The sequence below is a fragment of the Puma concolor genome, chromosome B3 (assembly GCF_028749965.1).
Source record: "Puma concolor isolate L17-30 chromosome B3, mPumCon1.1.hap2, whole genome shotgun sequence".
Taxonomy (NCBI): Eukaryota; Metazoa; Chordata; class Mammalia; order Carnivora; family Felidae; genus Puma; species Puma concolor.
In genome coordinates this window covers 16,397,307-16,423,115 of record NC_141672.1, presented here as the reverse complement: position 1 = coordinate 16,423,115, position 25,809 = coordinate 16,397,307, and the positions used below count along the sequence as shown (strand labels likewise).

Sequence of the window (25,809 nt, the reverse complement as noted above, 5' to 3'; positions counted from 1 at the left end):
TTTTGAAAGACAGGTGACCATATTTGAGGGTATATTTCTGGACTTACTCTTCAGTTCCATTGATCTTCTGTGTCTTTATTATATTAGCATATTGCTTAGTTACTATAGCATTACAGTAAATCTTGAAATCAGGTGGTGTAGGGCGTCTAATTTTGCTTTTTTTGGAGGAACTTGTTTTGGGACTCCCAATTACAGGTATGTTAAGTGCATGATTCAGGTAGGTTAGGTCAGGGACGCTCTGTGCATTTATTTTCCAGTCTTCCTTTACTCCGTTTCATTTTGAATAGTTTATATTGCTATGTTTTTAAGTTCACTAATATTTCCTTCTGCAGTATCCAATGAGCTGTTAATCCCAACCAGTGTTTTTTTTTTTTTTTTTTTTTTTCTCAAGGATATTATGTTTTTCGCTTCTAGAGGTACCATAAAAATCAAAACAAGGAACTGCAAATTCTGGAACTTTTTGTGATTTCCACATTTGATATTTGTTGTCATTTATAAATGTTAAGAATATACTGAACAACTGATTTTTTTCTTTCAGCTGCCGTAGACTGCTCAGTTCCATTAAGCATGAGTGCCAGCATCAAGTGTAAGTAATTTTTGACATGTTGACTTTTGAACTAAACTACACATAACATAAAATTTACCATCATAACAATTTTTAAGTCTAACCATCTTAACCATTTCAGTGGCATTAGCCGCGTTCGTATTTCGGTACAACCGTCCACCGTCCATTTCTAAAACCCTTTTTATCTTGCAAAACTGAAACTTCGTACCCGGCAGAATAACTGCTCCAAACCCCCCTTGCTACCATTCTATTTTCTGTCTCTCTGAATTTGACTACTCTGGTACATCACGTAAGTGCAACCATCCAGTAGTTTTCCTTTTGTGGATGGCTTATTTTACTTAGCATAATGTGCTTGAATTTCATCCATGTTGTAACATATGTTAGAATCTCCTTTCTTTTTAAAGATTTTTTGTTGATACAATCGTAAGTCGGTAAACACTTGGGTTGTTTCCACCTTTTGCTTAGTGTGAATAATTCTGTGGGTGTGGATGTACAAATATCTCTTTGACACTCTGCTTTCAGTTCTTTTGCATATATACCCAGAGGTGAACTTGCTAGATCATATGGTAATTCTATTTTTAATTTTTTTTTTTCAACGTTTATTTATTTTTGGGACAGAGAGAGACAGAGCATGAACGGGGGAGGGGCAGAGAGAGGGGGAGACACAGAATCGGAAACAGGCTCCAGGCTCTGAGCCATCAGCCCAGAGCCTGACGCGGGGTTCGAACTCACGGACCGCGAGATTGTGACCTGGCTGAAGTCGGACGCTTAACCGACTGCGCCACCCAGGAGCCCCTCTATTTTTAATTTTGTGAAAAAACCCCCATGGTATTTTTGTGTACCAGCTACATCATTTTACATTTCCACCAATAGTGTACAAGTGTTCCAGTTTTTCCACATCCTTCCCAACACTTGTTATTTTCTTTTGACAGTAGCTATCCTAATGGGTGTTGATATATTGCCTTTTGAGGAAGCATTTTCTAACTTTTAAAAATTATCTGTAAATAAAAGAAGCTTGTATTTCAAAGTTTGGAACTTAGAATTCAGCCCAGGCTTTGCCACTGAATTGCTGTGTGACTTTAGTTAAATTATTTAACTTTTCTGGATTTCATTCCTATGTATAAAAATTAAGGTAGTACTTCCCATATCTATAAAGAACTTATCAAACTCAACACCCAAAAAACAAATAATCAAGTGAAGAAATGGGCAAAAGACATGAATAGACACTTTTCCAAGGAAGACATCCAGATGGCCGACTGACACACGAAAAAATGCTCAACATCACTCATCAACAGGGAAATACAAATCAAAACCACAATGAGATACCACCTCACACCTGTCAGAATGGCTAAAATTAATAACTCAGGAAACAAAGATGTTGGTGAGGATGTGGAAAAAGAGGAACCCTATTGTGCTGTTGGTGGGAATGCAAACTCATGCAGCCACTCTGGAAAACAGTATGGAGGTTCCTCAAAAACTTAAAAATAGAACTACCCTATGATCTAGCGATTGCACTACTAGGTATTTATGCAAAGGATACAGGAGTGCTGATTCATAGGGGCACATGTACCCCAATGTTTATAGTAACACTATCGACAATAGCCAAAGTATGGAAAGAGCCCAAATGTCCATCGACTGATGAATGGATAAAGAAGATGTGTGTGTGTGTGTGTGTGTGTGTGTGTGTATAAATTATATACATACAAATATATATATGTGTGTATGTATATAAAATATATAAATATATACATATATAATGGAGTATTACTTGACAATCAAAAAGAATGAAATCTGGACATTTGCAACAACATGGATAGAACTAGAGGGTATTATGCTAAGCAAAATTAGTCTTGACTAATTTCACATATATCATGTGACTCCACTCCTATGTGGAATTTAAGATACAAAACAGATGAAATAGGGGAAGGGAAGCAAAAATAATATAAAAACAGGGAGGGGGCAAATCGTAAGAGACTCTTAAATATAGAGAACAAATAGGGTTGCTGGAGGGGTGTTGGGTGGGGGGTGGGCTAAATGGGTAAGGGGCATTGAGGAAGACACTTGTTGGAATGGGCACTGGGTGTTATATGTAGGGGATGAATCACTGAATCTACTCCTGAAATCATTATTGCTCTGTATGCTAACTAACTTGGATATAAATTAAAAAAAAAAAAAATTGGGTAGTTCTAAAGGGCTTGCCAAGGATTCTCATTTCCCTTGGCTTTTTAAGGTTAGTGAATGATTCATTAAACTACCATAACCAGCATTTTTCTCCAGATAGATATTGTCTACTATTTGTATCCTAATAGCTTAACTGATAAGCTTGATAGTTATATGTATGTGAAAAGCTATAGTGACCCAAGATTTCTAAATAATCTTTACTAAGGAAATAATCAGATCACAAAATTTGAAATTCCTATTTAAAATGTTCTAAAAGATACCATTTGAAGTCTTTGAGTTCAAATCAGGAAATATATACTTAAAAATAGCCAAAGGACATGGCCTGTGCTTGTCTAGTAGTAGATCATTAGTATTACTAGTAATTCAGTATTACTAATAAGACAAAATCAGAGAGGATTTCCATATTAAAAAATAAGTATCAGCCCAAGGTAGTGCATCCTAAGTGATGAACGAATGAGACCATAGGTAGGGAAATGCCCCTTAGGTGCAACCTGGGAAAGATCAAAGACTGCAGGATCGTTTGAACCCGGTCTCTTCTTGGATATCTTCTTAGTGGAACGAGAGGACCTTTAAGCTGAGCCAATTGCCACCAGCTGCCATTCAGTGAGCACAGTGTCTTTGCAGGTCCTGTACCTGGCACTTTTTATTCTCCTCCTTCTGTGTATTCCCTTATGTACAAACGTAAGTTTGTAACAGGCCCTACTGTAGGCTGTCATATCTTTGAAGGAATCTTGGAGTTCAAATAATTTTATAAGAGGAGTAAAGGCGTTTTAGGCAAGAGTACAGAATTAAGTATGTTTTTACAGACTAAATTGACCACAGCATTCAAGTTATGTGGGCAAGTCATTTTATTTCTTACCCTCCACTCTTGTAAAATGAAAGGTAATTAGATAATCTCTAAGATCTTTCCAGATTTTTAATTTCTGTGGTGTATATTTTTTCTTCTGTATCATATTAATGATGTTTTATAGCACAAAAAACTGGCTTAGTATTTACCAGCTTAAAAAAATCTGAATCATTTGGGGCACCTGGCTGGCTCAATTGGTAGAACACGTGACTCTTATCTCAGGGGTCATGAGTTTGACCCCCCGTTAGGTATAGAGATCACACACACAAGAAAATGAAATAATAGCTAGATAGCTAAATTGAATCTTTTTTAAAAATCTGAATCATTTGCACTAAGATGTTTTTACCTAGAGCATCTGGGTGGCTCAGTCGATTAAGTGTCCGACTCTTGATTTCAGCTCAGGTCATGATCCCAGGGTTGTGGGATCGAGCCACATGTTGACCTCTGCGCTGGGCATGGAGCCTGCTTAAGATTCTTTTTGTTCCTCTCCCTCTGCCCTTCCTCTGCTCTCGCTTTCACTCTCTCTCTCAAAAAAAAAAAAAAAAAGATGTTTTTACCCAATTGTCATTATCAGACAATCCTATTTAACTAGAATCACCTCTAAATGGGAAAGTTTTGCTTAGTTTTCATACAGATATTAATTTCTTGAACAATAAATATATAAAATAAGATTATCTCTTTTTTATTTAGTTTAAGTAATAAAAAGCCTGCCTGAATATATGTATTAATCCCCTTACTGAACCAAACCCTGGGATCTAAAATCCATATTCACCAATTTAAAATAATCAGGTATTTTGCATAATATGTTGTTTAGTTCACTGGAATGTATTCGTTGATTAATTCAGCAAATATTTATTAGGTACCTACTATGTGCTGGATACTGTTCTACCTGCTTTTATAGAACTTGCATTCTAGTTGAAGGAGACAATAAGTAAATACAAAGAAAAAAGTAAATACAGAATATGTCAGAAGGTAATAAATGCAATAGAAAAAAATCAAGCAGGATAAGAGACATTGAGAGTCTGCTGGAGAATGCCTCACTGATAAAATGAGCAGAAACCTGAAAGAATTAAAGGAGAGGCAAGTGGGTAAATGGGGGAAGAAGAACAGTCAAGACCAAGGAAATAGCAATTACAAAAGCCTTGAAATGGCATCGTGATCTGTGTGTTCAGGGAACAGCAAGGAAAGCTACATAGCTGATGTGAAATGGGCCTGCTGAAGAGTGCTAGGAGGGGAAGTTATTGAGGTGGGACAGGGAGAGCAGACCTGGTGGGCTATGGCCATTGTGAGCACTTTGGCTTTCACTCTGGATGAAATTGGAAGCCATTGGAGGGTCTTGAGTAGAACAGTAATAGAGCCAGTTTAACTTTTAAAAGCACCTCTCTGGCTACTGAATTGAGAACAGTCTGTAAGGGGCAATGGTAGAAGCAGAATGACTAGTTAGGAGACAGGAATGCAGATAAGAAATAATGGTGACTTGGGGCACCTAGCTGACTCAGTAGGGCATGCGACTCTTCATCTTGGGGTCGCGAGTTCAAGCCCCACTTTGGGTGTAGAGCTTACTTGAATGAATGAATGAACGAATGAATGAATGAAAAGAAAGAAGAAAAGAAAGGAAAGAAAGAAAAAAGGGAGAAAGAGAGGGAAGGAAGGAAGGAAGGAAGGAAGGAAAAGAAAAGAAAAGAAAAGAAATAATGGTGACTTGGACCAAAGTGGTTGCAGTAGAGGAAGTGTGAAATGGCTGCATTGTGGAAACATTTCAAATGCATGTCAACAGTACTAACTGATGGATTGGATGTGGATAGGGTATGAGGAAAAAGAGGAGTCAAGGAGGACTCCCAACATTTAGAGCCTGTCAATCAAAATAGGTTCTAATTTACTGAAATGAGGGATATGATAGGAAGAGATTTGGGGGAGGAAGTGAATCAAGAGCTCACTCGTGGTCGTTACAATAGTTTGAAATAAATATCTATTAGATAGCCAAATGGAGATCTTAAGGAGGTAGTCGGAGTTTGAGTCTGGAGTTCCGGAGAGAGGTCCAGGATGCAGAAAAAAATTTGAGAGTTGACAGCATATAGGTTGTATTTAAAGAATTGCTCCTATTTTTGGTTTTTGGAATTTAGAGTTAGCTAGTGCTTATTTATCACACGGTATTTTCTGCTTTCAGTCATTTGAGACAAGAGGTTTTCTTTTTTGCCATGTCAATGAAGAAAATTGTGATGGCCAGAAGAATTACAAAGATTGTTATCACCAAACTAAAGTGTAATTAATATTCATTATTCTTGTGTTATAGAGCCTGATGCTCATTATAATTAATATAACTTAGAAACACATTTTATAGACACTTTTTAAAAAGGAAATCTCTGGGTTTAAGCCATCTGTTTTTATAAGATACATTCTTCTATCTAACAGACTACTACTGATTTGATCATTTCAATCTTCATAGTATCTACACTAGAATAGCTCTACAGAGTTTGTTGAATTGATCAAATAGTCCCATAAATCGAATGCATTAAAAGACTTTACTTTTTATAGCAGTTTTATTGACAAATGATTTGCATACCATAAAATTCACTGATTTTTACTAAGTTTAAAAATTGCATAGGGGCACCTGGGTGGCTTAGTCGGTTAAGCCTCTGACTTTGGCTCAGGTTACGATCTCAGTTTGTGAGTTTGAGCCCCCCCCCCCCCCCCCCCACATTGGGCTCTATGCTGACAGCTGAGAGTCTGGAGCCTGTTTCAGATTCTGTGTCTCCCTCGCTCTCTGTAACCCCCCGCTCACACTCTGTCTCTCTTTCTCTCAAAAAATGAATAAATGTTAAAAAAATTTTTTTAATTGTACAGGCATTAGCACAAACCACTTTTAGAACATTTATGTCAGCCCAGAAAGATCTTTTGTACCCATTTGCAGCTGCTTTCTATGGCCACCCCTAGCCTCAGGAAACTACTAATCTATAGATTTTTCTTTTTTGGACATTTCATAGAAACTGAATCACTCTGGTTTTTTACATTAGACTTCTCACTTAGCATAATGTTTTCTAGATTCACCTTTTCCTTAGATTGTATCAGTACTTCATTTAATTGCTAAGTAGTATTAGTATTGGTATAGTATTGCTAAATTGTATAGATAATACCACATTTTGTCTGGTATCAGCTGATGGATATTTGCATCATTTCTGGGTTTTTGGCTATTATGAGTAGCACTGCTAAGAACATTCATGTACCAGTCTTTTGTGTAGACATAAGTTTTCATCTCTTTTGAGTATATACCGGAGAGTGGAATTGCTGGGTCATAGGTAAAATTATATTTAACTTTTTTAATGATTTTTTTAAGTTTATTTATTTTGAGAGAGAATGCACATGTGCGAATGGGGGAGGGGCAGAGTGAGAGGGAGAGAGAGAGACTCCCAAACAGGCTCTGCAGAGCCTGACTTGGGGCTTGAACCCACAAACCATGCAATCATGACCTGAGCCACAATCAAGAGTTGGATGCTTAGCCGACTGAGCCACCCAGGTGCCCCAAAGTATATTCAATTCTTAAAGAAACTGCCAAACTGTTTTCCAAAGGGGCTGTGCCTTTTTACATTCTTACCTCCAACACATTAGGATTTCAGTTATTCCACATCCTTGCTAACGCTTGTTTTGGGCTCCCCGCTTTTTTTTTTTAAGTTTTTTTTCTTTTTTTTAGTAATCTCTACACTTAATGTGGGGCTCAAACTCATGACCCTGAGGTCAAGAGAGTCACATGCTCTTCCAACTGAGAGCCAGCCAGGCACCTGCCCCTTTTGACTCCCTTTTTCATTATAGCCATCTAGTGGGTGTGAAGGTGGTATCTTATTATGGTTTAAATTTGCATTTTCCTCATGATTAATGATGTAGAGCCTTTTTTCTGTATGCTTATTAGCCATTTGTATGTCTTTGGTAAATATTCAGATCTTTTGTCCGATTTTTAATTGGGTTGTCTTATTAATGAGTTGTATATTATTTATATATTTTGCATGCAATCCCTTATTAACTATATGATTTGCAAGTATTTTTCCCCATCTGTGACTTGCCTTTTTATTTTCTTAGGATTTGTCTTTCGAAAAAGTATAAAAATTTTTCATTTTGACTAAGTAATTTTTTTTTAGTTTCTTGTGCTTTTTGGTTGTTGTGTCTAAGAAATCTGACTAACCCAAGGTCCTGAAGATTTACACTTCTGTCTTCTTCTAAGAGTTTTATAGTTTAAGCTCTAACATTTAGGTCTGTGAGTTGTTTTTGTATATGGTATTAGAAAGCTTTACTTAAATGAACAGGTTGGACAGATTTGGTAATATGAAAGTATTTAAAAACTGATAGTGTTAGGGACTCTGTTGTCATATTTTTTTACTCCTTTTACCTATGAGTAAGATAATAGATCTGAGAAAGTTCTATTTATTTCACTCTACAGACGTCATCTGCTTTAATGTAGTTAATACATTCATTAAGCAAGTATTTGAGGATAGACTAAGCTGAAAGTAATAAGTTGTCCCTTAAGCAATGTGGGGTTTAGGGTACCAACCCCCTGACATAGTCAAAAATCCCTGTATAACTTGTGACTCCCCAAAAACTTTACTAAGAGTCTACTGTTGACGTTACTGATAACATAGTCAATTAACACATACTTTGTGTGTTACATGTATTATATACTGTATTGCTACAATAAAGTAAGCTAGAGAGAAAATATTATTAAGAAAATCACAAGGTAGGGGGAACCTGGCTGGTTCAGTCGGTAGAGCATGCAACTCTTCATCTTGGGGTTGTAAGTTTGAGTCCCACATTGGGTGTAGAGTTTACTTAAAAATAAAAAATCATTTTAAAAAATGGCCAAATTACTAATTAGGTTTAAAAAAGAAATCACAAGGGAGAGAAAAGACATTTACATTACTGTATTGCACAAAATCCATGTACAAGTGGACCCATGCCGTTGTTCAAGAGTCATCTATATTTCACTCTACATTTTAAATAATAAATATATTTACTTTAGCATGCTTGTAATTTTTAAAAATATTTTTAAATTTATTTATTTTTGAGAGAGAGAGACAGAGAGCAAGTAGGAAAGGGGCAGAAAGAGAGAGAGAGAGAGAGAGAGAATCCCAAGTAGGCTTCGCACTGTCAGCATGGAGCCCGATGCGGGGCTCAAACTCAGGAACCATGAGATCATGACCTGAGCTGAAGTCAGATGCTCAACCGAATGAGCCACCCAGGTGTCCCTAGTTCAAACTTTAAATATACATATAAATTACCTTTGTTTTTTAAGCTTATAGAAATTTTTTATAAATTCTGATTCAAATCAGAGTGATTTGAAACTTGAAATTATACTGTCCATTAAATTGGGATAAGTTCCAATAAAAAGTATATGTTAAATTTTTAATTTTATATGAAAATACAGTTTCATTTTGTTTATATTTAACTCTGAAATTTGACTAGCTTTCATTTTGCTATTTTCAGCCTTTATACAATGATAAATCTTTGATAACAACTCAGTACTTGACTTGCATCCTAAAGTGTGAAACCACTGTTTTCATTTATATTTTCAAATAATAGCAGTTAAGAGAAGTAGAAATCCGTTATCCTGATTGCAAATAATGTTATTTTTTAAGTCATTTATAAAACTTAAATTTGTATGTGATAGTATTGACAATAATACTGCATTTGGCTGAGTCTGTGGATCAACTCAGACTCTGCATTTAGTAACGACAGAGTCACAACACATCAAGCTTTCTAACTTTCATATCTCTGAATATCAGCTAGGAATTGCTTTCTTGAGCTCTTAGGCTTAACCAGGAGCCAAAATGTCACATCTTGTTTATGCTCTTTAAATAGTTAATGCAGGGGCACCTGGGTGGCTCAGTCAGTTAAGCATCTAACTCTTGATTTTGCCTCAGGTCATGATCTTAGGCTTGTGAGATCAAACCCTGCATTGGGTGTTGCACTGAGCCTGGAGCCTGCTTAGGATTCTCTCTCTTTCTGTCTGTCTCTCTGTCTCTCTGTCTCTCTCTCTCTCTCTGTCTACCCCTTCCCCCACTTGCTTGCACACACATGTGCGCTCTCTCTCTCAATAAATAAACACTTTTTAAAAATAGCTAATGCACTTACAGTTTCTGTAAATTAAGTATTTGTTAGCTTCTCTATACAGAAACGTATTTGGATTTTTATTTATATATCAATAGTGTAAACATTTTTTAGCAAAAAAAAAAAAGTGCCCTTTATGCCTCTTCCACGACCAAGACCTTAATTTTTCCATTTTGTTCTACATTTTAAAAGATTTGTTTTCCCCCTCAGATGCAGACCAACAACGAAGAGAGAAACTCAAAAAGGAATTGGCAAGATGTGAAAAGGAGTTGAAATTAAATAAGACAGCAGTGCCGGCCAATTCTAAAAATAATTCCAAGTCATTATTTACCACTCTACAAAAGGTAAGATAGTATTTTCACCTTTTAAAAGCGGATGTTTCCAAGCTACTCCATCAGTGGTACAACCTGACTTTGTGGTAGCGTGTTTGCCATATGTCAGAATTGGTAAACTTCGCCTATGAAGAGCCAGATAGTAAATATTTTAGGCTTTTCAGGCCACGGTCGCTCATGACCCTTGTGCCATTGGATAGTAGCCACAGACACTATATAAATGAACAGGCACAGCTGTGTTCCAGTAAAACTTTATTAAGAAAGCAGCAGTGCAAGGGTGCCTGGGTGGCTCATTCGGTTGAGTGTGTGACCTCGTCTCAGGTCACGATCTCAAGGTTCGTCAATTTGAGCCCCACGCTGAGTGAGGCTTTCTGCTGTTAGCGAGAGCCCACCTCGGATCCTCTGCCTCCCTCTCTCTGTGCCCTTCCCCTGCTCTCTTGCACTCGCTCTCTCTCTTTCTCTCTCTCAGAAATAAATAAACATTAAAGAAGAAGAAGAAGAAGAAAAGAAAGACAGTAGGCCAGGGGTGCCTGGGTGGCTCAGTTGGTTAAGCACCCAACTCTTGATTTCAGCTTAGTCGTGATCTCACGTTGTGTGGGATCCAGCCGTGCGTTGGGCACTGTGCTGACAGCGTGGAAATGACTTGGGATTCTCTCTCTCTTTCCCTCTTCCCCTTTCTCTCTCTCTCTCTCAAAATAAATAAACATTAAAAAAAAATCGAGCAGGTTTGGCTGCAGGCTATAGCTTACTGACCTCTGCTATTGGTGTTCTGGGACACCCTTTAACATCTGATGGAGGATTTGTTTTTCCTTTCTCATGAATGCATGTTAATTTTATCAGATACTCTTTCTGCATTTTTTGAAAAGGTGATATCATTTTTCTTTTAAATGTGTTTATGTAGTGAATTACAGTCAAGTTTCTAATGTTAAAACAACTTTGCATTCCTAGTATAAACATAGCCTTGTCGTGGTGCAATACCTTTTTTATACATAGTAGAGTTGCTAAGACTTTGTTTAGGATTTTAGCATCTACCTCCGTTATCAATACTGACCTATAATTTTCCTTCTTCTCTACTCATGTCTATGTGCTATTTCCTGTAGAATAATTTATATGAATTTAGAACTATTTATTCCTTGAATTTGATGGAACTCAACATTAAAATTATCTGGGTGCCTAGAGTTTTCTTTTTGAGAAGATTTTTGACCACTATTTCAATGTTTTGAATCATTATAGAACTATTTTTTAATGTATTTATGTCAGAAGTTGTCCATTTCATCTAAATTTTCAAATTTTTGGCAGAGACTTGTTTAAATATAATCTCTTAATCTCTCCTGAATGTGTATTATTTCCCCCTTTTATTCCTCATGTTGTTTGTTTGTGCCTTTATTTTCTCTCTGATTTTTCTCACCAGAGATTTGTCAGTTTTTAAAGTCTTTTTAAAAAGGGCATATTGGGGCGCCTGGGTGGCGCAGTCGGTTAAGCGTCCGACTTCAGCCAGGTCACGATCTCGCGGTCCGTGAGTTCGAGCCCCGCGTCGGGCTCTGGGCTGATGGCTCAGAGCCTGGAGCCTGTTTCCGATTCTGTGTCTCCCTCTCTCTCTGCCCCTCCCCCGTTCGTGCTCTGTCTCTCTCTGTCCCAAAAATAAATAAACGTTGAAAAAAAAAAAATTAAAAAAAAAAAAATAAAAAGGGCATATTTTTTACTTCATTAATTTTCTCTGTTGTATTTTGTTTTCTATTTTATTAATGTTTGCTCTTACCTTTTCCCCTTTTGGTTTTCTTTGGGTTTATTTTGCATTACTTTTCCTACTTTTGCTTAGCTTATTCTCATCCTCACTTCTGGGACGGTATAAGCATATTTAAGATTATATATTTTCCTCCACATGCTGCTTTAGCTGTATCCCACAAGTTTTGATATGTGGTATTTTTATTACAATGCAATTGAGAGTATTTTCCATTATTTCTTTTTTAACCCAAGAGTCATTTAGAAGTATTTCTTAATATCTGTATGTATTTTTTCCCTAGTTTTTTTCTTTGTTCCAGATTTCTAGCCTAATCGTACTGTGGTCAGGGAACATCTATATGATACCCATTTCTTGAAATTTGTTGAGAAATTTGTTTTATGGCCCAGTAGGGAGGCAGATTTCTTAAAATGCACCGTGTCATTATGTGTTTGAAAAGAAAATATATTCCGTAGTTGCTGTGTGCAGTATTTAATATACTCTGTATTCATTGGATTAAACTTCATATCTTTTATATATTCAAATCTTTTTGATTTTTTTGTCTTGTCTATCATTTATTAAGAGAAGTATTCCACATGATTATGTATTTAGCTATTTCTCTAAAAATTAGTACTACTAATTTTTGTTTTGTAGATTTTAAGTATATTATTCTATATATACAGATTAAGAGATGATATATTTTCTTGGTGAATCAAATCAAACCTATTATCACTGTGCTTTGAACTTCTTTATCTTAATATTTTTTGTATTAAAGTGTTTCCTTTTTTTAAAAGATTTTTTTTTTTTTAAGATTATTTATTTTGAGAGAGAGAGCAAGAGTGAGGGAGGGGCAGAGGGAGATCAAGAATCCCAATCAGGCCTGCACCGTTAGCAAGGAACCTGACACGGGGCTCGCTCTGAGAAACCATGAGATTATGACCTGAGCCGAAATCAAGAGTCCGCGCTTAATAGACTGAGCCACCCAGATGCCCCACAAGTTACTGTGAATTCTAAGTGGACAAAAACTATATACAAACAACACAGAGCCTGCTTGGGATTCTCTCTCCCTCTTTTTCTGTCCCTCCCCTATGCAAGCGCAAGTGCACTCTCTTTCTCTGAAAATAAATAAAAATTACAAAAAAAAAAAAAAATTCACAGTAACTTGCAATTTGCAAACATTTTTTATAAGCCTTGATAAACATTTAGACGAATTCAGATTCAAATTATTATTTTGGGTATACTATTTTAATAATTGGGCTTTATGGTTAATAGACACCTATCCTAGTTATAATCTGCATATCCTGAAAAGTTTGCTACAATTAAAAAGAACATGCTAACTTTAGCCTCTGAACATATTAGCCATTTATATATGTGAGATCATATAATCAAAAACCGTTTCTTCTAATTGTCCAGACACTCATACTGTTCTTTCTCTCACACTCTGACTCACATGCTGTCACCTCAGGAGCCTCCAGTGTGTTTCCAGTCTGTACCCTGTAACCCCACACAGTTATTCACCAGTCATTCACATCACTGGTACAGCACCTACTGTGTGCTGTTAGTATTAATTGAATATGTGAATGTGACCCATACTCCTAAAAAAATCTAGGAAATTTTTTTAGAGAGAGAGAGCACAAGCGGGGGAGAGGGACAGAGGGAAAGGAAGGAGAGAGAGAGAGGGAGGGAGGGAAGGAGGGAATCTCAAGTAGGCTCCATGCTCAGTGGGCTTGATTCTACGACCCTGGGATCATGACCTGAGCCAAAATCAAGAGTCAGAGGCTCAACTGACTGAGCCACCCAGGCATCCCTGAAACATTTTTAAAGCAATATAAAACAATGAAAAACAAGAGCTATCAGTTTCTTTTTTAAACTAGAATTTGAAACTTTTTTGCAAAACAAATGTTAATCAGATTTTTAAATAATTTGTACCCATCCTATTCTGCAATTGAAATGATTCCTCTACTGTTTTAAAATCTGACAATTGCAAAATCTTTGTGTGCTGTTTCTTCTGACATCGTCCCTGAAAAAATTTAGTACTCAGTTCTGTGATTGTAAAAGTTGGGTACGTGTTCTTGACGTGAAAACATGATGAGTGTATAAGCTGGGCAACGATTATCACTTTATATAAATTCTTAAATCACAGTTCACAACAAATCACATTGAACTGTAAAGCTGACTTAAGAAATGAAAGCGGTCAGATTACAACCAGAATTTTTGTTCTATTCACATATAATTGATAAACCCTTCTCTGATTTTAGAACTTTACAGTTACCTGTTGTTCAGATTTTGGTGAATTTACCAGTGTGTTATTTATTTTCTGTGAAAATTATATCCATCCAAGCTTTCCAATATTCGTACCTACAGGAAACCGTTATATAATCTCAAAAAGCAGATTGGTACAATTGATTTCATACTATGTCCTACAGGTTTCCAAGGAAAGAAAAACTGTAGGATGCAAGGTTGGAATTATGATACCTAAAAATAGAGAAGTTTCTTGCCTTCAGTCAGTTCAAAAGCAGTTTTTCCAGCCCATTTGAGACAGATGAGAGTATATTTCTGCCTTTAAAGACTTCCTTTGAGGGGGCACCTGGGTGGCTCAGTCGGTTGAGTGTCTGACCCTTGATTTCAGCTCAGGTCATGATCCCAGGGTTGTGGGATCGAGCCCGGCGTCAGGCTCCATGCTGAGTGTGGAGCCTGCTTAGGATTCTCCCTCCCCCTCCTCTCTCCCTCCCTCCGCCCCTCTCTTCTGCTTGTGTACACTCTCTCTAAAATTAAAAAAAAAAAAAAATATGTAAAGACTTTCTTTGGTGTTTCGTTTTGTTTATTAAATAACCATTACTGATAACAGTTTTCTTGCAGGCAGTCTAATGCTTTATGCATTTCTGCCGCCTCTGATCTCAGCTTGTACAGTTCCTCTAAGTATAAATAATTCCTGTGATTATTATTTAATAGCCCCGTAAGATTTTTCAGATCGTACTTAGAAATTTTTTCCCGGGAGCCAAACTCTTCTGGTATATAAGCTGCGAGTCTTGTTTGGGAGTGCTTTTTAAAACTAATATATTGAAATCATTAAAAAAGGACCCTAGTGACTCAGAATTTAATGCCAAAATATTTCCTTGCTTTGAGTAATTTTGCCTTGTATTTGAGATCAGGTTAGAAAGCACTTGGAAAGGAAATCGGTGACTTTGCCTTTAGTTACACTATTCAGTTATCTGTAGTTTTCTTACTTAGATGAATCAGTTCTTAGGTTAGCTGACTGGTTCACCATCAGGCAAAGAGTTAAAATCAGTTTAAAATTCCTCATGGTGTAAAAAATCTAAAATACGGGGACACCTGCCTGGCTCAGTCAGTACAGCATGCAACTCTTGATCTTGGGGTCATGAGTTCGAGCCCCACGTTGGGTGTAGAGTTTATTTTTTAAAAGCCTGAAATATATAATTTTCAATTGAGTCTTTATAATAGATAATATGATGTCATCGTGGAGAGCATAAGCTCAGCCTGGGTTCAAATCTGTGAGACCCTGCACGGCCTCATTTTCTTCATCTCTGAAATAAAAGTAGTATTTGGGGCACCTGGGTGTCTCAGTCAGTTAAGCGTCCGACTTCGGCTCAAGTCATGATCTCACGGTTTGTGAGTTCGAGCCCAGTGTCAGGCTCTGTGCTGACAGCTCGGAGCCTGGAGCCGGCTTCGGATTCTGTGTCTCCCTCTCTCTCTGACCCTCCCCTGCTCATGCTGTGTCTCTGTCTCAAAAATAAATAAATGTTAAAAAAATTTTTTAAGTAGTATTTGTATTACCACCCAGAAGTTGATGTGAGGATGAAATGAGTTGTGCATGTAAATTAATTAGAACTATACCTTACACATCGTAAGCATAGTAACCCACTAGCAGCAGTGATAGAAGTTCTAATCGTTCTCTTTTATTCTACTCAATGGCAAGAACAGTACCTTGCACACAAGAAGCACTCAGCTATTCTCTTACTCGGCTTATTCATCTTTCTCTTGTTTTTCTCCCCATGAGCTTGTAGGACAGATGTAACAGCTAAATCCTAGTCATTGTCACCTCAGAATCCGTGACTTCTATGTAACTTCCCCTCTACCTAATAAAGTGCCTCAAAGTTCTGTAATGCATACACAGGTGTCCATAAAGTCTGGAATCATAGACAGAGCTTCTTGGACATCCAACCTGTAAAAGAATAAAATATTATCTATGTTTTAAGATTTTCTGGATACCCTGTAGAAATGGTTCTTCCAAAATTAAACCAAAAAGAAATGGAGCAGTCCAAAACACCTTCCCTTTCGGCTCTCCCCACTTGTGAGGAGAAGTGGAGAGAAGTTCCTTTTCATTTCTTCAAAGCCTTCAAGTCTGAGGCGCCGCTGGCCCCGGAGATTGCCCTAAAGGCCCGATGGGAAGGGGGGTGCTGCCACCAGCAGTGGTTAAGAAGGGGATTGGTGCACACAGGTGGTTTGGAAACCTTCAGATAAAGCTGAGATCTACCTGTAGATCTCAATGTACAAGTTCAAGACCAGATACAGGTAGATGTGAATAATTGCTTTTTTTTAGTTTCAGAAAGAAAAATGACTGGTCTTACTTATGTTTAGAATTATATTTTTATATATTAATAATTCAAAACCTTGAATAGAAGTTCATATCAATGCTAACAACTTCAGGAATATATAGTTCTCTAGACCTCCTAAGGCAACCATTTTTGGGTATATAATCTGGAGAGATCCCCAGTTATGAGAATTTGTAGCAAACCAAATGTTTTTAGCCTTCAGGAGAACCACAAGATGAAGACGTGTTAATCGGAGAAGTGAATGGATTTCCATCCTTCGCAAGGTCACCAGTAACTTCTTCAGAGAGACTGCAGTTGAATCTACCTAAATCTGATAAAGTCCTCACAAATGGTACTGAGAAGAACTCCGGTTCCCCCGTGTTCAACGTGGACTACACCCCCTCTGGGCCTAGGAAACCGTGCTCTGGAACTCCGTACGGCAGAGGGCCCAGGAGCACACGCCCAAATACCCATCGGTTTCAGTTAGTTATTTCAAAAGCACCGAGTGGGGACCTTTTGGATAAACACTCTGAGCTCTTTTCCAACAGACAGTTGCCATTCACTCCACGCACTTTAAAAACAGAAGCAAAATCTTTCCTGTCGCATTACCGATATTATACGCCTGCCAAAAGAAAAAAGGAGTTCACAGATCAGCGGATAGAAGCGGAAACCCAGACTGATTTAAGCAGGTATGGCCCATTCACAGCCAACAGTAAGTCCTTCAGGGTGTTGTAGAAATTAAATAGTAATAATATTCCTTATTTTACATCATGTACCTAACATGCCCGACTGAAGGTCTGGGAGTGCCTTTTTGATGAGAATGAGATGAATGTCTTTTCCTTTTGCATGTGTCACTAGAACTACCCAAGTCATTGTTGAAAAGTACCTATTAAACTTGTCAAGCTTTCCTTACAAACAGGAATGTTACATAGTTTAATTTATTGTTTCAAACATGGTATGTGCTTTTAAATATACTTTCAGAGAATCCTTAAAATATGTCATCAAGTAGCATTTGTGTAAATATGTCTATTGCTTCATTTTAAAAATGGCAAAACAGTGGGCTAGAGAGGGAAAGAGGACAGCTGATTCTCTGACTCTCCCTGGGTTCCCTTCCCTGCAAATATTCAACTCCACTGTTACATAGGAGCAACTCCCCAGGAATAATTCAGGCAATTGGGGTAACTTCTGGAAATTCCATAGATTTTGCCTCAATAATGTTTTCATATATGATAGTGCCTGGCACATAATGAATATTCAGTAAAAGTTTGCCAAATGATTGAAGAAACAAACAAATCTTATAAAGTATTTAGTGTTAGCTGACTTGTGATGGTTTTTCCTGGTGCTATATAAACAGCTATTTACCTCATCCTAAGTATTAGTTAATTTTAGAAAGCAAAAAACAATTTAGCTCTAGTATTCTTTTCTCTAGGTACAGATAAGAGATACAGAAATATCAGATGAGTCTGCGTACGTTTAATCCCAAGGATTAAAGAGTGGAGGGGAATGAGGAAAGCAAGCATATCATATCCTTTTCTGATTGTATTTATGACCACTTTGGAGGATAATAGTTCCCATGTCCCTGGTCCCTTTCTATCCAGCTGAAATCTAGCTGCTACTGAAAGAAAGGAAAAGGAAGCTGTGTAATCCAAACCATATCTGTTTCCTGATTATACAATCAGAAATTACACATTTTATAAGAATAGATGGATTTCATCTCTTAGTTTGAGGGGTTTTTCAGACAGTAAACTTGTTATCATATCACGGTATTTGTATTTTGAAAGCTTGACAACTATTCCTTTTAAAATATTACAGCTTTAAATCTGATTTTGAGGCATTTGAGACCAAGAACTTCACAGATTCAGAAAAGAACATAAAGCAGGTAATAAAAATGAGATCTCTCTGTGTGCTGCATTGGAATTACAGCCACTTTCACTTAATAGGATATGTATAGCTATTTGGACTTCAAGAATCTCTCAGTGACACTTCTCACATATGATGTCGCCAGCATGGAGAAAGACTACCTATTTACAAAGGCCTGTTGCTCCTTTTGAGTGGCCAGATGTATCCTGCCCCGTCTGAGAAGTCATTTGTTGTTAGCATCTTTTCTAGATGGTTGATTGGCCTGCTAGATAGAGGAATGGGTGAATAAAATACCTTAAATGTTGCTTCAAAGATGCATATTTGGATACTAAAGGAACCAGAAAAGCTGTATAGAAGTCATTTTAATTTCTATGCCTGTAATTTTTCTTTTGAAGAATTGCCACTGATTATATTATTGGAAATTACACATTTTATGAGAATAGGTGGATATCACCCCTTACATTTGCTTTTACTTTTCTCTGGACCATAGGCTCTGTTTTACACTGTGTATGTTTTGAGTGTTCAGCAGTCATTTATTTTCTTAAGCATGTTTATTTATTTTGAGAGAGAAAATGTGAACACAAGCTGGGGAGGGGCAAGAGAGAGAGGAGAAAGAGAGAATCCCAAGTAGCTCTTCATTGTCAGCACAGAGCCCAATGCAGGGCTTGAACCCACGAACCACAAGACCATGACCTGTGCCGAAATCAAGAATCTGACGCTTAACCAACTGAGACACCCGGGCGACCCAGCAGTCATTTCTTTTAAAATATTACAGCTTTAAGTCTGATTTTCACATAAACTGATTGTTTTTATTTTTTATTTTGGGAGTGTTAATCATACACTTGTATCCTAATTTATATTTGTTTGCAAAAACAGTTTGTCTATTAAAATGTCAAACACAGACTCGAAAATAAGAGAATAAAATATAGGGGTGCCTGGGTGGCTCAGTTGGTTAAGCATCCAACTTCAGTTCAGGTCATGATCTCACAGTTCGTCACTTTGAGCCCCATGTCAGGCTCTGCACTGACAGTGCAGAGTGTGCTTGGGATTCTGTCTCTCTGCCTCTCTCTCTGTCTCTCTCAAAATAAATGAACTTAAAAAAAAAAGAATAAAATATAATCAACTGAACTTCCATCTTCCCTTCTGAATACGAATTGTAGGTTTCCATGTCAGCCATTCATACCTGTTTGACATGGGCCCTGCCACTCAGAGCCCAAAGGCAAATCCCTTATCCTCTGAGAGCGGAGTTTTGCATCAAGAGAAACTGTACTTACCGTGCAGGGTCACTTATCAAGGAATAATTGATATAGGTAAAGTGCCTTGCCCGAGAAGGGGTCAGTAGAGGAGGACTGTGACTGGCTTGAGATTTAGGAAGAGAGTTAGCTCAGTAGGTAGCTAAATAAATGAAGTAAGTGCATTTTCATGATGTTGTGCTCCAAATGCTTGTCCGTAACCTGGTAAGGAAATGGTGTGTCCTGTTACTCCATAATCCTTGCCCCCAGCAGTCTGCTTGAAGGTCATGAGGATCAGACCAAATTCTAGCAACACTGTGCATGAATGAGCACCGTAAAGACTCATCTAATATTGCAAGGAAATGCTCGCCACAGATGCAGCTCGTAATAAGGGTTCTATAAAAATAAGCTGCCGATATTTGTGTGTGTTAATAGTATCGACGGAACCACCAGAACTACCACTGCTTCTCCGTAGTTGATACATGGACATTTGACACGAATGAGCTGTTTGAATTTGTTATAATGGGATATTTTTTCCTCAGGTTTACTTAAAACTTGCACATTTGCTTCATTTTTCTCTTTGCATGTTTATTTGTGGTAATTCCTTAACAGATTTAAAATATCCCTCATTAAGACTCTCGAATATAGAGAACAACCTGAGGGTAGATGGAGGGAGGTGGGTAGGGGTTGGACTAGATGGGTGATGGGCACTAAGGAGGGCACTTGTTGGGATGAGCACTGGGTGTTGTATGTAAGTGATGAATCATTAAATTCTCCTGAAATCATTATTACACTATATGTTAACTAACTTGGATTTAAATAAAATTTAAAAATTAAAAAAATATATATCCCTCATTAAAATGTAAGAAATAAGCAGTTGTCTTACCTTACTTTAAATAAACTTAAGAAAGAAGTCTTAATTGGATAGAAAATGTATTCTAAAAACATCCTTTGTTATAATATAGCAGTCACTTTTATTTACTGGATGTCTCCACTTTGTTTCCTTGACTTTTTTTTTTTTTTTTTTTAAGTTGATTTTGAGAGAGAGAGTGTGAACGGGGAAGGGGCACAAAGAGAGGGAGAGAGAGAATCCCAGGCGCCCCTCCTTGGCTTTTTTGAAGTTTGCTGTTTTGCTTTATTTCTGCTTTCATAATGTATTCTTGAAGCAAAATAAAGATCGATTCTTCTCATTCCCAGGCATCTAATTGTATGACATATGATACCAAAGGAAAAATAACTCCTTTACCCTTACAAGGGCATGACTTACCATGGGATGAGATTAAAGGTGGAACTTTCCAGTGTTCCTCACCAAGGTAAACAATTTACAGAAGTCATTTCAACTGTAGATTTAACTGCTTTCCTGTGTAACAGACATACGATATTTGCAACATAAGTAGTATTTTAATTACGTGAACTCTAATCTATTTTGGTGTTATACAATTCAGTAGCAGTGTTAGTTTTACTAATGAAATTTAAAAAGTAGGTACTCAGTAAAAGTTTAAACGAATTTATTTTGCTAATTCATTAATGAAAAAAGCGGGGGCACTGGCTTGTTTTATATGCCATTGCTCTTCGTAGAAAAAAGGATTTTTTCCTCAAGGCAAATCCTCTAGCAGTGATGCTAACCAGTTTACATGGCAGAAATAATACTGAAGAACCTCACAATCTGAGGACTCCTAATTCATGATTGTGAATATTCACCATGTGCTGGGGTTTTATCTGTCCCTGCTATGTATTGGGCACTGTTTTTCAGACTACCCATCGTATTTAGTAATCACGGAATACAGCACCTGAACAAAAATGATGGCTTAGCAAAAATGCCTTTGATAGTTTCAGCTGTCAAATGCATTTCCAGAGTCAGAGATTATATATGAGATGAAGAAGGTGGAAGTAAAAAAGGGCTAGAGATTAAAAAGAGGCAAGAATGAGGTGTCATACAGCCGACCAGAAGGCAAGCCCTTGTGATCTCTCAGAGCCCAGGCCCTTCCCCCAGGGAGATGGTGCCTGCAAGGCTGTGGGCAGTTCACCGCTGACCTTCATGATGCCTCAGTGCTCAGAAGATTTATAAGCTAACTCTTAAGCGTCTCTGCAATGGACATAAAGAATGCCCTAAAGAAAGGAATATTTATCTTTTCTAGTAGTTTCTATCTAAAAAGTAAAATATTTTAATTGAGCATACCTAAATAAAAAGCTTGGAATTAACTAATGATGATATAACTAAATAATGACAAAATTTAGTATAATAATCAGCTTAAAAAACAGTTTTTCATAGGGAAATATCTGCCTCCAGCATTATTTACATGTTAACTGTAGTCAAAGTAAAATTATGTATCCTAGATAAGTGCTGTAGTCCAGTTTTAATTTTTAATTTTTTTTTCAACGTTTATTTATTTTTGGGACAGAGAGAGACAGAGCATGAACGGGGGAGGGGCAGAGAGAGAGGGAGACACAGAATCGGAAACAGGCTCCAGGCTCTGAGCCATCAGCCCAGAGCCTGACGCGGGGCTGGAACTCACGGACCGCGAGATCGTGACCTGGCTGAAGTCGGACGCTTAACCGACTGCGCCACCCAGGCGCCCCATGTAGTCCAGTTTTAAAAAGGATTGTGAATTTGTAGTTCCCAAGACTAGTTCAAAATATCTCTGCTACTTACTGACAACATGACTTCAGTAAGTTACCCAACCTTTCTGCCCCCTGGTGAACTCATCAGTCAGTGGGAAGATAATACCAACCCCATATACCAAACAGGGCTGTTCTGAAGATGAGATCGTATCACGGATATGAAAGTACTTTAAAAATTCTACAATCTATTATTACTGATATATAATATTACTGAATACTTACTGCATGCCAATCATTGTTTTGTTCAAATATTGTCATTTTCTCTTTCCAGGGCAGTATGTCAGTATTCTTTGCAGTTTCCTCCAGAGAGAAAACTCCACTCTGAGTAAGATCTTTTTGACCTCTTCATTGTGCCTAGGGAAAATCAAGAATTAAGAATCATGGGGCACCTGGGTGGTTCAGTCAGTTAAGAGATCTACTCTTGGTTTTGGCTCAGCTCGTGATCTCCCAGTTCATGGGATCGAGCCCCACGTCGGGCTCTGGGCTGGCAGTGCAGAGCCTGCTTGGGATTCTTTCTCTCTCTGCTCCTCCCCTACTCGCACTGTCCCTGTCTCTCTCAAAATAAATAAATAAACAAAAAAGAGAATCACGCAAACCATTATTAAATCAGTCAGGACTGAATGCTAATTTTTCTTACAATTCGCTCCCCCTCTCTCTCTGCCCCTTCCCTGCTTATGCTCTATCTCTCTCTCAAAAATAAATAAACATTTATATATATATATATATATATATATATATATATATATATATATATATGATGGGGCCCCTGGGTGGCTCATTCACTTAAGCATCCAACTTCGGCTCAGGTCATGATCTCACAGTTTGTGAGTTCGAGCCCCGCATCAGGCTCTGTGCTGACAGCTTCAAGCCTGGAGCCTGCTTCGGATTCTGTGTCTCCCTCTCTCTCTGCCTCTCTCTCAAAAATAAACATTAAAAAAAAAAATAGAAGATAGACATAGTTTGTTTTATATTATTCCTCTTAGTAATATGAGATAGCAGTACATTTGTCATAGCAGAGATAGATGTTCCTAATTAAATACTCATATTTCCTGTAGTTTTCAGAGTAAGTAGGAAATAATTATATGCTGTGTACTGCTTTGTCTTCACAGTGAGGAAGAACTGTTGTATCTGAGTTTCATTGAAGATGTAACAGATGAAATTCTGAAACTTGGTTTATTTTCAAACAGGTTAGATTTTTTAATTATGGCGGTCGAACAGTACATTAAATACTCTTCTTTATGAGGTTAATTTTTTTTAAGTTATTTCCGCATCCTAGGAAATGAAAAATTATAGTGCTTTCTTGGGGGGACATAATCTTATAACTGGTAGCAAATTGTCAAGAATGTTTAATTCACACTATATGAGGCAAGTTCACAGTTTGGGGAGTTATAGGAGAGAACAGAGGTTTTACTCATTTAAATACGGTTATATCTCTTAGACGCAGAGAGCAGCTTGGCGGTTGCCAGGGTGGGGGCGGGCAAAATGGGTAAAGGTGGTCAAAGGTACAACTCCCAGTTATAACATAAATAAGTCATGGGGATATAATACATGTACAGGGCGGTGGGTATAGTTATTAGCACTGTGTTGCATATTTGAAAGCTGCTGAGAGAATAAATCTTAAAAGTTCTCATCACAAGGAAAAAATTCTGTAACGGTGTGGTAATGGATGTTCAGTAGACTTATTTGGGTGATCATTTTACAATACATACAAATATGGAATCATTATGTTGTACACCTGACACCAATATAACGTATGTCAGTTATACTTCAATTTAAAAGATCTATCACAAAAAAAAGAAAAAGAAGAAAAATGATATCCTTATTTGAAAGAAAGACGTAAAACTGTCTTTATTCACAGACAACATTGTCATCCATGTAAAAATCCCATAGAGTCTACATAAAAACAAAAATTACTATTTTATATCTCTTAGTTATATAGACTAGTGAACTGAATTTTTGCTTCTTATTTGCAAAGATCCATTACCTCATTTTACTATTTGAAACTTGTCACAAGAATCCAAAGCAAGCATTTTTGTTAACAACTGTTACTAGTAAAGTGAGCACAAATTAAAGGCTAGGTTTACACACTGTAAGTGAAATGGAAATTTTGCAAAACCAGATTCGATATTGCACATCTTAAGGAAACTGTGTGATCCTGGGTCAGCTTGAACATTTATTCATCTAAAGTTCACTGGGCAGTGAGGCGCACTTTATGTTGCATATCTTAGAATTCCATGTTGTGTACATGCTTTCTCTGTTGTATTATGTCAAGTACAACATTTCTAATGAATTATTTCTATTCTTATGTGAAGTTTTTTTTTAGTTAAAGCAAACATTTTTTATTGCTATAAAAAGATATACCAAAAAGAGCTAAGTTTTTTTTTAAATATAGTATTCTGTTTACTTCTTTCATTTAAAAAAAGTCGTTATGGGGGGGCACCCAGGTGGCTCAGCTGATTAAGCATCCAACTGTTGATTTTAGCTCAGGACCTGATCTTATGGTTCATGGGATCGAGCCCTGCGTCAGGCTCCATGCTGTCAGCGTAGGATTCTCTCTCTTTCTGCTCCTCTTCCCACTCACACGCATTCTGTCTCTCTGTCTCAAAATAAATAAATTAAAAAAAAATTTTTTTAAGTGGTTAAAAATGTTTTCAGGGGGCGCCTGGGTGGCTCAGTCGGTTGAGTGTCCAACTCAATCTCAGCTGGGGCCCCATGATCTAGTGATTTGTGGGATCGAGCCCCCCATTGGACTCTGCACTAACACCATGGAGCCTGCTTGGGATTCATTCTCTCTCTCTCTCTCTCTCTCTCTCTCTCTCTCTCTCTCTCTCTCCCCCCTCCCCCACTTGTACTCCTTCTGTCTCTCAAAATAAATAAACTTTAAAAAAAATGAAGTGAATTTATTGATACAGAAGGATGTTCAAAATATATAGTTGATTAGAAAAACAAAATTGATACCCAAACAGTATGTATTGTTTGTAAAGGGTAGAATATGGATTCCTTGGGCTTTTTAAAAACGGCTAAGTAATTCAGAACTACTAAATCTAAGATTAGCTAATTTCATTGATAATAAAAATGGCAACAAATGAGTTTTCAGCAAAGGTATAGACACATTCATATGATAGCACCACAAGTGTGGTATAGTTGTGAGAAGATTTTCTCTGGAGCCAGACACATCTGGGTTAAATTCTCTTAATGGTTTTGGACCTTAGGAGAGAGGAAATTATCATCTTAGATTATTTTCTCATCTTTAAAATGATCTTTACAATACCTTTCTCCCAATATTGGTCATGATTAGGGGTATAATGATTATGTGTCTAGCACAAATGTCTAGCCCTTAGTGGTACTTAATAAGTGATAGCTTTTAGGTTATTATGTGGATTTACCATCAGTGGAATTTTTTTCAAGTATAATTTAGGAAGCATTATAAAATAATTCCATGTAAGAGAATTTTCTTTAGGGTTTGGTTTGGGGGGGGTTGTGGATGTGAGACACAAGGGGAGGAAAAGGCATTTGTTGTGTGCATACGTGGGTGAGAGAAAAAAGAAAAAAGTTTTTGTTTTGTGGCGGGGGCAGAGGGAAGGGAACTGTTGGACCTCATTTAAAATATTCACAGAATAAGCCATACAGAGAAAGACAGATACTATATGGTTTCACTCTTATGTGGATCCTGAGAAACTTAACAGGAACCCATGGGGGAGGGGAAGAAAAAAAAAAAAGAGGTTAGAGCGGAAGAGAGCCAAAGCATAAGAGACTCTTAAAAACTGAGAACAAACTGAGGGTTGATGGGGGGTGGGAGGGAGG

At 37.4% G+C, this 25,809-nt stretch overlaps 1 protein-coding gene across 3 annotated transcripts in view; it reads left to right on the top strand.

Annotated features, from left to right (window-relative positions):
- The window catches only part of SPATA7 (spermatogenesis associated 7), a 40,207-nt gene that overhangs the window by 13,095 nt on the left and 1,303 nt on the right, over positions 1-25,809 (top strand). For all 3 annotated transcript variants that reach the window (XM_086709071.1, XM_025919580.2, XM_025919579.2), the window contains 7 exons: positions 539-586; positions 9,897-10,030; positions 16,508-16,980; positions 18,104-18,170; positions 20,581-20,696; positions 22,277-22,330; positions 23,115-23,192. In XM_086709071.1, the coding sequence (XP_086565197.1) occupies positions 539-586; positions 9,897-10,030; positions 16,508-16,980; positions 18,104-18,170; positions 20,581-20,696; positions 22,277-22,330; positions 23,115-23,192 (970 nt within the window). The remainder of the gene's footprint in view (positions 1-538; positions 587-9,896; positions 10,031-16,507; positions 16,981-18,103; positions 18,171-20,580; positions 20,697-22,276; positions 22,331-23,114; positions 23,193-25,809) is intronic.